General features: G+C 38.9%; 1 protein-coding gene across 1 annotated transcript in view; it reads left to right on the forward strand.

The window, feature by feature from the left end:
* NCLN (nicalin) overlaps window positions 1-12,155 on the forward strand; it is a 79,094-nt gene extending 66,939 nt beyond the window's left edge. Inside the window, exons 13-15 of the mRNA XM_053702865.1 lie at window positions 5,017-5,070; window positions 11,237-11,315; window positions 11,663-12,155. Of these exons, the coding sequence (XP_053558840.1) occupies window positions 5,017-5,070; window positions 11,237-11,315; window positions 11,663-11,722 (193 nt within the window). The 3' untranslated portion in view covers window positions 11,723-12,155. The remainder of the gene's footprint in view (window positions 1-5,016; window positions 5,071-11,236; window positions 11,316-11,662) is intronic.
* Window positions 12,156-14,177: the final 2,022 nt, after the last annotated feature.

The following is a 14,177-nucleotide window of genomic DNA, read 5'->3' on the forward strand; positions in this document are numbered from 1 at the left end:
GATCAAAAAGCCTTTATTCCTCTACTAAGTCAGCATAAAGATGCAGCCCCCCAAACCAGATTCTTTTCTGGGCTCTCCAGTGCTAGTTTCTAAGAAGAGACTTATTTGCGTTTTCAATCAGGTAATGTCACAGCAGTGCCCTATATCACTCACCAAGTGGGAACTTTGTTTCCTAGTGATGAAGGAAGTTTCTCAAATTTTAACTTGGTCAGAAAATAATACCTGTACTATTTCTCCAGTTCATATCCTAGATATCTCCAATCCCTTCATCCTGGAGAATGATCTCTTCATCTGAAAGTTTTCAATCAGATTGTAGATCTGTGTGTACCAGATATAGACATCTTGACTTCTCGTTTAAACATCAAACTTCCCATTCATTTTTTAAGATCCAGGGATCCACAGGTGGACTTTGCAGATGCTCTAGCAGCTCATTGGTCATTTTTGTCTTGCATTCTTTTGTCCTCCAACTCTTCTGCTGCAAAGGGTGATGGTTCTGATCAGACTTGAGCTCTCATCAGTAATTGTGATTGCTCCAGCTTGGCCACGCAAAACTTGGTTCGCAGATTTGGTCCAGATATCCAGTTGTCCTCTGCAATCTCTTCCACAAAGACACAACTTCCTTTCTCAAGGTTGCCTAACTCTCCAAGACCTCAAGCCTCTGAACTTTGAAGGCTTAGGGCTCCATGTACGAAGCAGCGAGAGCTGCTCCGGAGCCCTAGCAGGGCAGGTTCGCATATGCGAGCCTGCTTCCCACAACGTAAGAAGCAGCGGTCATTAGACTGCTGCTTCTTACACCCCACGCCCCCTCTGAGGTGGCGAGAGAAAATCATAGAGATTGCACCCTGTGATTGACAGCCCCTTCCTTCGCGCGAATGAAGGGGCGGGCATTGCATACTGCGATGAGTGTGTAAAGATACATACGGGTACGGGCCAGTGGACAGACTTGGAAAGCTTTTTTTTTTTTTTTTTTTTTTGGTTTCTGGTGTGAAAAACAAGGTTTTAGTTGGCATTCCTTTAGAATTCCTAGAATTCTTCTAGTTTTGCAAGAGGGCTTTAAAGTATTATCTACTAGCTCTTTAAAAGGCTAGATTCCAGCTCTGATTTTTTTTTTTTTTTTTTTTTTTTGTGGAAAATTGCTTAACTTCCTGATATTCAGAGCTTTAGTCAGAATAAGACCCAAGTTTAATTCAATTTCTCTTTCTTGGAACCTAATTTGGTTCCAAGAGTTTGACTGACAGGTCTTTTTTTTTTTTTTTTTCCCTATGCATAGTTTTAGACATTCAGTAATATCTTAAAGAAGAGTTTCTGCTCTTTCTTTCGAGCCTCCTTATATATTTTTTTTCTTCCAGAGGTGGTTAAGGTGGTTTTAAGGGCTATATTTGAAATTTTTCCTAAAGTGGTCTCTTTTTTTTTTTTTTGATAACATCTATCAGATAATTGTATTTCCTCTTTGTCATATTCCACAAAAGTCTAAAGAAAGGCTCCTACATAATTTAGGTGTAGTGAGAGCATTAATATTCTTCTTTAAAAGCTACAAAGTATTTTTAGTCAATCCTTTAATTTGTTTATTCTTTTCTTGTTCTATGTTCTAAAGGGCCACGACCATTACTTTAGCTTCTTGTCTACAGCTTTTGATTCTTAAGGCCTACTTGGAGGTGGGAAAGTCTCCCCCAAATGCATTACAACCCATTTGCCTATTTCAGTTTCCACTTCCTGGGCTTTCAAAATGAGACTTTTATAGAACAAACTTGCAAGGCAGCAACATGGTAATCCTTGCATACCTTTTACTAATTTTACCACTTTGATTTTGCTTCTTCTAAAGCAGCTTTTGGCAGGAAAGTCCTTCAGGCAGTAGTGTCTGGAAAATATTTTTATGTAGAAACCTAGCGCCTGCGTGTAGTGTGCCCTGTATGCTCTGGAAAAAATGACACCTAGCTGTGAAATGGAAAATGTATGGATGGTATAGAGTGGTTGTCCTTAAACGTTACAAATTTTATTCAATTTCACTTCAAATTTTAACAAGTAAAATCTAAGCAAGGTTAACCAAATAATCAACAGATATTAAAAACAGAATCTTGTCCTAAAAACATGGATCCATGCACATAATGAAACTAACATAAGTTAAACTTCTATGCTCAAATTATGAGATATATAATTTGTTGTATCTTTACCCTAAAAAATTCTATTTACTTGCTATTTGCATCGTTTTCATTTTTATTCTTTTTTTCTACAACTATTTACATCAAGGAATATATTTACTTCAAGGAACATATCTGGACACTAGATTGTCACTCCAAATATCACACAGTGAGCACAAAATTGGGGACAAAATAGGAGTGGCATATTGCTGAATCTAGCCAAGGAGAATTATTAGCATCAGTTATAGCCCTCTATCACAGCTGTTTGTATACCTTTTGAAGCTGCTTCAACCTCTTGCACAGAGGTCCGGATTATTTACATTTTTAACCTGACATTTTACCTTTTTATTTGTATAGAAGTCTGTATTATTAATTCCCATACTGTTCATAATTTGAGCATAGAAGTTTAACTTATGTTGGTTTCATCATGCGCATGGATCCATGTTTTTAGGACAAGATTCTGTTTTTAATATCTGTTGATTATTTGGTTAACCTTGCTTAGATTTTACTTGTTAAGATTTGAAGTGAAATGGAATAAAATCTGTAGTGTCTGGAAATTAGGTGCCTGCCTTCCAAAAATTGATTCCGCCCAAATTACTTCACAGCTTTGGGTATTAGTTCCCATGAGTGGCTTGTGGATAGGGATGGGCTAATGTGTTGAAAGTGCATTTTGCTTGATAGGACTAATGGTCCTGTGGACATTTGTTTTGGATAGTCTGTTATGAACAAAAATCCATTAACATTTGGTAATTGAATGTTATTTCCAGTTTTCGAATATTACTTTCATTTTCAAATGTTCATAATTAGATTGAATATCCATGTTCGAAATTGTAAATGTAAGATTTGGTTTAACAAAAAATTGAAGTTTAATAGTTAATGTGGTTGGGAATTTAGTAAATTGCTACATAATAGAAACCTATATTGATTCAAATTTTTCTATTTCGAATATTGCATAATTCTAATTACTTTTTAATAGAGAATTAGAAATACTGTTACAAACATATCTATTCAATTTGAATTATGCAATATTCAAATTAGAAAATTTTTAATATAATATTAAATTTTATAGATAGTTATGAAAGTATTCAAAATTCGAAACAAAATGTTAAAATTAGTTTCATTTTTTAAATGTATGAATGTGGACTCCTACCATAATGAAATAAATCAATTTATCAGGAAAGCATAAATTTGGTTTTCATCATTCATTAGTGTAACCAATAACAAAAATGGCTATGGTCTGTAGCATTCAGCTCATTTCAGCACCAGATTTATTAGAGTAAAAGTCCAACACACACATCTGTATTTGCACAGATATTTGTGTGTGGCACTTTTACTCTAAATCTGAAACATTTTCAGCATTTGTTTCACCAATGAATAATGAAAATAGGCATCCCTCTAGTCTTTAAAGGGACAGTATACTGTAAAATAGTTTTTCCCTTAATGTGTTTACAATTGCTTTTTTTTTACCAACTGCAGAGTAAAAAAATGTATGAAAATTAGTTTTTAAGGTTTATTTCTGTATATTAAAGCTCTGATTTTGTGTTTTGAAGCCACAGCCTAATAAAATAGGTTGAGCTTGTAGGTATAATCAGATCTCATTACTGTATCACATTGTACACATATACCTGCTTCTTTATCTTATATCTGTCCTTAAAACAAATACCAATACTTTGAAAGAACAATGGAAAATCAACATGTTATTACCTTATCTCTGCTTTATCACACTGGGAGTGTAATTTCTTTTGCTGGCTGTGTTTACAAAGCTTATCTATAGCTGGTACGCGCGGCCACAAACTTTCAGAATAGGTGGGGATACCACATGCTAAATTAACCATTTCAAATGCCAATATAAGGGTAAAGGAGCTACTTGTAAACAATTTAATACACTCCAGCAGTTAAAGTGGATCATTGGGAACAAATTAAAGGGGAGAAAATTTTTGAGTAAACTGTCCCTTTAACTATTCCCATATGTCATATTGTTTTTAGTGCTAAATTGCTTTGTTTATACTTTAACCAAGGCTTTATTATAATAATAATAATAATACACTTTTACTCTTAAGTTCCAACACACTGCAGCAATCAATAGGTATAAAAATTAGTTATTTTAATGTAAAAAAAAGTTACATCCTCCATGTGATCTTAAAGGGACATGAAAGTCAAAATTTAAAGGGATACTGAACCCAATTTTTTTTCTTTCTTGAAGTTAGAGAATGCATTTTTTTAAGCAACTTTCAAATTTCCTCCTATTTTTTTCTTTGTTCTCTTGGTATCTTTATTTGAAAAAGCAGAAATGTAAAGCTTAGGAGCCGGCCTATTTTTGGTTCAGTACACTGGGTAGCACTTGCTTATAGGTGTCTAAACAAATTTAAATTATGAAGTCTCACAAATTCCACAACTCGTTAACAACAGCTATCCTTTTTCAAAATCGGTAGCCTACAAAAAAATCAATGAATATGGGAGCTGGAGAAGAGTCACTCTGTGTATGAAAAGACAATACAATAAGAGTCACTGAAACATATGCAATTACTTTTTTTTGTAACTATCTGAATATAAAAACCAAGATAAGAAACAATTCATATGTTACTTTTCTTCCCTGTGCTTACAAGGTAAACCGTCTTAATTGAAACCTCTGAAATTCAGTTTTAACACTTAGAAATATAAGCCTGACAATGTTGATTTAAAGGGAATGCTCAAGGCCTAGCAAATATAGCAATGAAACCATAAATTGACTAGAGGATCCATGCAGTAATGTTTCTAATAAGCCTTTGGGGTCAAGCAGCTCTGTTTCTATCTGTATTCGCCTTGTTCATTATTAAAATAGTCCTTTCATGTTGGCTCTTTCTCAATCTCTTCCTTCTCTTCTGTTTCTGCTTTCCAGAGACCCTGATTTTGTGTTTTATGACCAATTAAAACAGACAATGAATGCATACAGGTGAGTTATCATTTGGGGAAACCTGCTCAGTACAATTTTGTGTTTAATCATTTAGAAGACTTAACAAATCAGATTTCTCCTACAATATATAATGTGCATGCACCAATTTTTCATAATTTAAAAGTATATTTATCTGACCGTGCATATAGATTGCAGTACTGGGTCCTTACTATTAGGAAGGATTGTGAAGAGCACAGACAGCTCACTTAATTCATATTTCTCTTGTTAAGTGTATCCAGTCCACGGATCATCCATTACTTGTGGGATATTCTCCTTCCCAACAGGAAGTTGCAAGAGGATCACCCACAGCAGAGCTGCTATATAGCTCCTCCCCTCACTGCCATACCCAGTCATTCTCTTGCAACTCTCAACAAAGATGGACGTAGTAAGAGGAGTGGTGTATTATAGTTAGTTTTTTAACTTCAATCAAATGTTTGTTATTTTTAAATGGTACCGGAGTGTACTGTTTCATCTCAGGCAGAATTAGAAGAAGAATCTGCCTGTGATTTCTATGATCTTAGCAGAAGTAACTAAGATCCACTGCCGTTCTCACATATTCTGAGCAGTGAGGTAAATTCAGAGGGGGAATGGCGTGCAGGTTTTCCTGCAATAAGGTATGTGCAGTTAACATATTTCTAGGGATGGAATTTGCTAGAAAAATGCTGCTGATACCGGATTAATGTAAGTTAAGCCTTAAATGCAGTGATAGCGACTGGTATCAGGCTTATTAACAGAGATACATACTCTTATAAAAGTGTAATATAAAACGTTTTCTGGCATGTTAATCTTTTTTATATATGTTTGGTGACAAAACTTATTGGGGCCTAGTTTTTTTCCACATGGCTGGCTTGATTTTTGCCTAGAAACAGTTTCCTGGAGCTTTCCACTGTTGTAATATGAGTAGGAGGGGCCTTTTTTAGTGCTTTTCTGTGCAGATAAAAATACTGACAGACATTCCGCTTCCCTCTGCATGATACAGGACATCTCTGAAGGGCTCAAAAGGCTTCAAAGTCGTGTTTGAGGAGGGTAACAATCACAGTAGACTGTGGCAGTTGTTGTGACTGTTTAAAAAACGTTTTTGTCATTTATTATTCTGTTTTTGTTATTAAGGGGTTAATCATCCATTTGCAAGTGGGTGCAATGCTCTGCTGACTTGTTACACTAAAAAAATTTTTACAGTGTATGTAACTGCCTTTTTTTCACTGTTATTTCAAATTTTGTCAAAATTTGTTTCTCTTAAAGGCACAGTAACGTTTTTTATATTGCTTGTTAACTTGCTTTAAAGTGTTTTCCAAGCTTGCTAGTCTCATTGCTAGTCTGTACAAACATGTCTGAAACAGAGGATACTTGTTCATTATGTTTAAAAGCCATGGTGGAGCCCCATAGGAGAATGTGTACTAAATGTATTGATTTCACCTTAAACAGTAAAGATCAGTCTTTATCTATAAAAGAATTGTCACCAGAGGGGTCTGTCGAGGGGGAAGTTATGCCGACTAACTCTCCCCGCGTGTCGGACCCTTCGCCTCCCGGTCAAGGGACGCACGCTAATATGGCGCCAAGTACATCAGGGACGCCCATAGCGATTACTTTGCAGGACATGGCTGCAATCATGAATAATACCCTGTCAGAGGTATTATCCAGATTGCCTGAATTGAGAGGCAAGCGCGATAGCTCTGGGGTTAGACGAGATACAGAGCGCATAGATGCTGTAAGAGCCATGTCTGATACTGCGTCACAATATGCAGAACCTGAGGACGGAGAGCTTCAGTCTGTGGGTGACGTCTCTGAATCGGGGAGACCTGATTCAGAGATTTCTAATTTTAAATTTAAGCTTGAGAACCTCCGTGTATTGCTTGGGGAGGTATTAGCTGCTCTGAATGACTGTGACACAATTGCAGTGCCAGAGAAATTGTGTAGGCTGGATAAATACTATGCAGTGCCGGTGAGTACTGATGTTTTTCCAATACCTAAAAGGCTTACAGAAATTAATAAGGAGTGGGATAGGCCCGGTGTGCCCTTTTCCCCACCTCCTATATTTAGAAAAATGTTTCCAATAGATGCCACTACACGGGACTTATGGCAGACTGTCCCTAAGGTGGAGGGAGCAGTTTCTACTTTAGCAAAACGTACCACTATCCCGGTTGAGGACAGTTGTGCTTTTTCAGATCCAATGGATAAAAAAATTAGAGGGTTACCTTAAGAAAATGTTTATTCAACAATGTTTTATTTTACAGCCCCTTGCATGCATTGCGCCTGTCACTGCTGTGGCGGCATTCTGGTTTGAGGCCCTGGAAGAGGCCATCCATACAGCTCCATTGACTGAAATTGTTGACAAGCTTAGAACTCTTAAGCTAGCTAACTCTTGTTTCTGATGCCATTGTTCATTTGACTAAACTAACGGCTAATAATTCCGGATTCGCCACCCAGGCGCGTAGGGCGCTATGGCTGAAATCCTGGTCAGCTGATCTGACTTCAATGTCTAAATTACTCAACATTCCTTTCAAGGGGCAGACCTTATTCGGGCCTGGTTTGAAAGAAATTATTGCTGACATTACTGGAGGTAAGGGTCATACCCTTCCTCAGGACAGGGCCAAATCAAAGGCCAAACAGTCTAATTTTCGTGCCTTTCGAAATTTCAAGGCAGGTGCAGCATCAACTTCCTCTGCTTCAAAACAAGAGGGAACTTTTGCTCAATCCAAGCAGGCCTGGAAACCTAACCAGTCCTGGAACAAGGGCAAGCAGGCCATAAAGCCTGCTGCTGCCTCTAAGACAGCATGAAGGAGCGGCCCCCTATCAGACAACGGATCTAGTAGGGGGCAGACTCTCTCTCTCTCTCTCGCCCAGGCGTGGGCAAGAGATGTTCATGATCCCTGGGCGTTGGAGATCATATCTCAGGGATATCTTCTGGACTTCAAAGCTTCTCCTCCACAAGGGAGATTTCACCTTTCAAGATTATCTGCAAACCAGATAAAGAAAGAGGTATTCCTAAGCTGCGTACAAGATCTTTGTAATGGTAGTGATCCATCCAGTTCGGCGGACGGAACAAGGACAGGGGTTTTATTCAAATCTGTTTGTGGTTCCCAAAAAAGAGGGAACCTTCAGACCAATTTTGGATTTAAAGATCCTAAACAAATTCCTCAGAGTTCCGTCATTCAAGATGGAAACTATTCAAACCATTTTACCCATGATCCAAGAGGGTCAGTACATGACCACAGTGGACTTAAAGGATGCCTACCTTCACATTCCGATTCACAAGAATCATCAGTTCCTGAGGTTTGCCTTTCTAGACGGGCATTACCAATTTGTAGCTCTTCCATTCGGGTTGGCTACAGCCCCAAGAATTTTTACAAAGGTTCTGGGCTCACTTCTGGCGGTCCTAAGACTGCAAGGCATAGCGGTGGCTCCTTACCTGGACGACATCCTGATACAGGCGTCAAGCTTTCAAATTGCCAAATCTCATACAGAGATAGTTCTGGCATTCCTGAGGTTGCATGGGTGGAAAGTGAACGAAGAAAAGAGTTCTCTATCTCCTCTCACAAGGGTTTCCTTCCTAGGGACTCTAATAGATTCTGTAGAAATGAAAATTTACCTGACGGAGTCCAGGTTATCAAAACTTCTAAATGCTTGCCGTGTTCTTCACTTAATTCCGCGCCCCATGGTGGCTCAGTGCATGAAAGTAATCGGCTTAATGGTAGCGGCGATGGACATAGTGCCATTTGCGCGCTTGCATCTCAGACCGCTGCATTTATGCATGCTCGGTCAGTGGAATGGGGATTACACAGATTTGTCCCCTCTACTAAATCTGGATCAGGAAACCAGAGATTCTCTTCTCTGGTGGTTATCTCGGGCCCATCTGTCCAAGGGTATGACCTTTCGCACACCAGATTGGACAATTGTAACAACAGATGCCAGCCTTCTAGTTTGGGGTGCAGTCTGGAACTCCCTGAAGGCTCAGGGCTCATGGACTCAGGAGGAGAAACTTCTCCCAATAAATATTCTGGAGTTAAGAGCAATATTCAATGCTCTTCTGGTTTGGCCTCAGCTAGCAACACTGAGGTTCATCAGATTTCAGTCGGACAACATCACGACTGTGGCTTACATCAACCATCAAGGGGGAACCAGGAGTTCCCTAGCGATGTCAGAAGTCTCCAAGATAATTCGCTGGGCAGAGACTCACTCTTGCCACCTGTCAGCGATCCATATCCCAGGTGTAGAGAACTGGGAGGCGGATTTTCTAAGTCGTCTGACTTTTCATCCCGGGGAGTGGTAACTCCATCCGGAGGTGTTTGCTCAATTGGTTCTCCGTTGGGGCAAACCAGAATTGGATCTCATGGCATCTCGCCAGAACGCCAAGCTTCCTTGTTACGGATCCAGGTCCAGGGACCCAGAAGCGGCACTGATAGATGCTCTAGCAGCGCCTTGGTTCTTCAACCTGGCTTATGTGTTTCCACCGTTTCCTCTGCTCCCTCGTCTGATTGCCAAAATCAAACAGGAAAGAGCATCGGTGATATTGATAGCGCCTGCGTGGTCACGCAGGATCTGGTATGCAGACCTAGTGGACATGTCATCCTTTCCACCATGGACTCTGCCTCTGAGACAAGACCTTCTAATACAAGGTCCTTTCAATCATCCGAATCTACTTTCTCTGAGACTGACTGCATGGAGATTGCACGCTTGATCCTATCAAAGCGTGGGTTCTCCGAGTCAGTAATTGATACCTTAATACAGGCACGAAAGCCTGTCACCAGGAAAATTTACCACAAGATATGGCGTAAATATCTTCATTGGTGTGAATCCAAGAATTACTCATGGAGTAGGGTTAGGATTCCTAGGATATTGTCCTTCCTCCAAGAGGGTTTGGACAAAGGATTATCAGCTAGTTCTTTAAAGGGACAGATTTCTGCTATGTCTATTCTTTTACACAAGCGTCTGGCAGAAGTTCCAGACGTTCAGGCATTTTGTCAGGCTTTAGTTAGAATTAAGCCTGTGTTTAAACCTGTTGCTCCTCCATGGAGCTTAAACTTGGTTCTTAAAGTTCTTCAAGGGGTTCCATTTGAACCCCTTCATTCTATTGATATCAAACTTCTTTCATGGAAAGTTCTTTTTCTGATGGCTATTTCCTCGGCTTGAAGAGTCTCGGAGTTATCTGCCTTACATTGTGATTCTCCTTATCTGATCTTTCATTCAGATAAAGTTGTTCTGCGTACAAAACCTGGGTTTTTACCTAAGGTGGTTTCTAACAAGAATAGCAATCAAGAAATTGTTGTTCCATCATTATGTCCTAATCCTTCAAAGAAGGAACGTCTTTTGCATAATCTAGACGTAGTCAGTGCCTTGAAGTTTTACTTACAGGCTACTAAAGATTTTCGCCAAACATCTAACCTGTTTGTTTACTCTGGACAGAGGAGAGGTCAGAAGGCCTCGGCAACCTCTCTTTCTTTTTGGCTTCGGAGTATAATCCGTTTAGCCTATGAGACTGCTGGACAGCAGCCTCCTGAAAGGATTAAAGCTCATTCTACTAGAGCTGTGGCTTCCACCTGGGCCTTTAAAAATGAGGCCTCTGTTGAACAGATTTGCAAGGCTGCAACTTGGTCTTCGCTTCATACTTTTTCCAAATTTTACAAATTTGATACTTTTGCTTCTTCAGAGGCTGTTTTTGGGAGAGAGGTTCTACAGGCAGTGGTTCCTTCCGTTTAAGTTCCTGCCTTGTCCCTCCCATCATCCGTGTACTTTAGCTTTGGTATTGGTATCCCACAAGTAATTGATGATCCGTGGACTGGATACACTTAACAAGAGAAAACATAATTTATGCTTACCTGATAAATTTATTTCTCTTGTAGTGTATCCAGTCCACGGCCCGCCCTGTCCTTTTCAGGCAGGTCTAAATTTTAATTAAACTACAGTCACCACTGCACCCTATGGTTTCTCCTTTCTCGGCTTGTTTCGGTCGAATGACTGGATATGGCAGTGAGGAGAGGAGCTATATAGCAGCTCTGCTGTGGGTGATCCTCTTGCAACTTCCTGTTGGGAAGGAGAATATCCCACAAGTAATGGATGATCTGTGGACTGGATACACTACAAGAGAAATAAATTTATCAGGTAAGCATAAATTATGTTTTTATAGGTAGCTGATTATAAAAGTGTTCCATCTTCTTATATATTGCAGAGTGAAACCAGCTATATTTGATCTACTCTTAGCTCTGTGTATTGCAGCTTACCTCGGTCTATCCTACTTTGCCGTACAAGTAAGTACCGATATACAGGAAACCTAATAAGTGAACGCCACTTTAGATATATATTTTTTATTCATTTAGTTTTCAATACTAAAGAGAAAACAAGTTAACAAGCAGAGAGCCTGCACTCCTACAATATCCACTTGTGATGCAGCTCCTCTTGGCAGAATTTGATTGCTCAAGAGCTTCGATGGGCAATTCCACCTGTCAATCACTCCAAACAAGCAAACTGGATGCATGCTCACTCGTTCAGTGTACCTCTTTATAATGTATTACTAGGTATTCCAAGCCCCTAAGGGTCAGATTTATATGATTTTTAACTTTTTTTTTTTTTTTTTTTTCCCCTCATCCTCTTTTAGAACTTTGGAATCCTTTACAAACTTGTGCAGAAAGTTTCATGGAAACCCAAACAACAGTGAGGACACCATTCTCTTTGAACTGACCTCTTTCACAGGGGGCTTGTATCTCCTCATATTGCAGGCAGAATGGGGTTCTTTATCACACCAGATTTCTTTAGGAGGGGACTTTGAATCACTGGATTTACTTCCCTCCATTCCTTGCATGGAACTCAACAGAATCAAGAATCTTACTACTAATAACCATTGGAGAGCAGGGGGTACTAATGTTCCATAGCTGCTGCTTTTGGTGCTTTCCCCTTTTGAGGACAACCCCTCTCTACAGGTACTCAGGATGGAAGGATGGGGTTTGAGTATTTATAATGCCAGGAATTCCTACCTTTTGCCTTTTATATTTTTGTTTTATATCATGCACTGATAACCACACTTGCCCCCTCCCTAAATAATGTTATTTAATTAATACCAGGGATTAAGAAATAAAACCAATTAAATTAAAGCTCTGGTGTTATTTTATTCTGAATGGTTTGTTGTTTTTGTCAAAATTAAGTGCTGAGATATATAGATATAGATAGATATAGAGAGAGAGATATAGTGCAAGATATATAGATAGAAATATATATATATATATATATATATATATATATATATATATATATATATATACACACACACACACTATAAAAAGTCTACACACCCCTGTTAAAATGTCAGGTTTCTGTGATGTAAAAAAATTAGACAAAGATAAATCATTTCAGAACTTTTTCCACCTTTTAATGTGACCTATGAACTACAAACTGAAATATTTAAGGTGGAGGGAAGTAAACAAAAAACTTATAACTGGAGATGTAGCTGTGTTTAGAATTAAGCAATCACATTCAAAACCATATTAAATAAGAGTCATCACACACCTGCCATAATTTAAAGTGCCTCTGATTAACCCCGAATAAAGTTCAGCTGTTCTAGTAGGTCTTTCCTGACATTTCCTTAGTCGCATCCTACACAAAAGCCATGGTCCGCAGAGAGCTTCCAAAGCATCAGAGGGATCTCATTGTTAAAAGGTATCAGTCAGGAGAAGGGTACTACAGAATTTCCAAGGCATTAGATATATCATGGAACACAGTGAAGACAGTCTTTATCAAGTGGAGAACATATGGCACAACAATATTACCAAGAACTGGATGTCCCTTCAAAATTGATGAAAAGACGAGAAGAAAACTAATGTTGCTATATGCCTCTTGGTAGCCTCCCACACCAAAGGAGCTGCAGGAGTATCTGGCAAGTACTGGCTGTGTGGTAACAATCTTCCGTATGCTTCATATGTTTGGGGTAGACGGCAAGACGGAAGCCTTTTCTTACGAAGAAAACATCCAAGCCCAGCTAAATTTAGCAAAAACACATCTGAAGTGTCCCAAAAGCATGTGAGAAAAAGTGTTATGGTCTGATGAAACCAAGGTTGAACCTTTTGGCAATAATTCCAAAAGATATGTTTGGCGCAGAAACAACACTGCATATCACCAAAAGAACACCATACCCACAGTGAAACATGGTAAAGGCAGCATCATGCTTTGGGGCTGCTTTTCTTCAGCTGGAACTGGGGCCTTATTCAAGGTAGAGGGAATTATGACCAGTTCCAAATACCAGTCAATATTGGCACAAAACCTTCAGGCTTCTGCTAGAAAGCTGAACATGAAGAGGAACTTCATCTTCCAGCATGACAACGACCCAAAGCATACATCCAAATCAACAAAGGAATGGCTTCACCAGAAGAAGATTAAAGTTTTGGAATGGCACAGCCAGAGCCCAGACCTGAATCCAATTGAAAATCTGTGGGGTGATCTGAAGAGGGCTGTGCACAGGAGATGCCCTCGCAATTTGACAGATTTGGAGTGTTTTTTCAAAGAAGAATGGCCAAATCTTGCTAAGTCAAGATGTGCCATGCTGATAGCCTCATACCCCAAAAGACTGAGTGCTGTAATAAAATCAAAAGCTGCTTCAACAAAGTATTTGTTTAAGGGTGTGCACACTTATGCAACCATATTATTTTATTCTTACTTCCCTTTACCTACAAGATTTCAGTTTGTTTTTCAATTGAGTTTCATAGTTTATAGGTCACATTAAAGGTGGAAAAAGTTCTGAAACGATTTATCTTTGTCTCATTTTTTTACATCACAGAAACCTGCCATTTTAACAGGGGTGTGTAGACTTTTTATATCCACTGTATATACACAATAAGAGATAATACATTATAAAGAAAAAGATTTACAAGCTAATCCTATCCAGCACTAACTGATCCCCCCAAAAATTAATTGGATTAATTCCCTCAGGGCTAGGGACACTCAACATAGCAATATCATATATACCATGTCTAAATACACTGCAATAAGGAGGGGGAGAGAGAAAGTTAAGTATGTATTGGAACAGACAAAAAGGCAGCTAATTTTTAACATTGAATACAGGCAATTCTATTCCTATCATAGTGCACTATGGACAAAAAAAAGAAAGTATATTAAAGGGACAC

This window comes from Bombina bombina, chromosome 2 (assembly GCF_027579735.1).
Source record: "Bombina bombina isolate aBomBom1 chromosome 2, aBomBom1.pri, whole genome shotgun sequence".
Classification (NCBI taxonomy): Eukaryota; Metazoa; Chordata; class Amphibia; order Anura; family Bombinatoridae; genus Bombina; species Bombina bombina.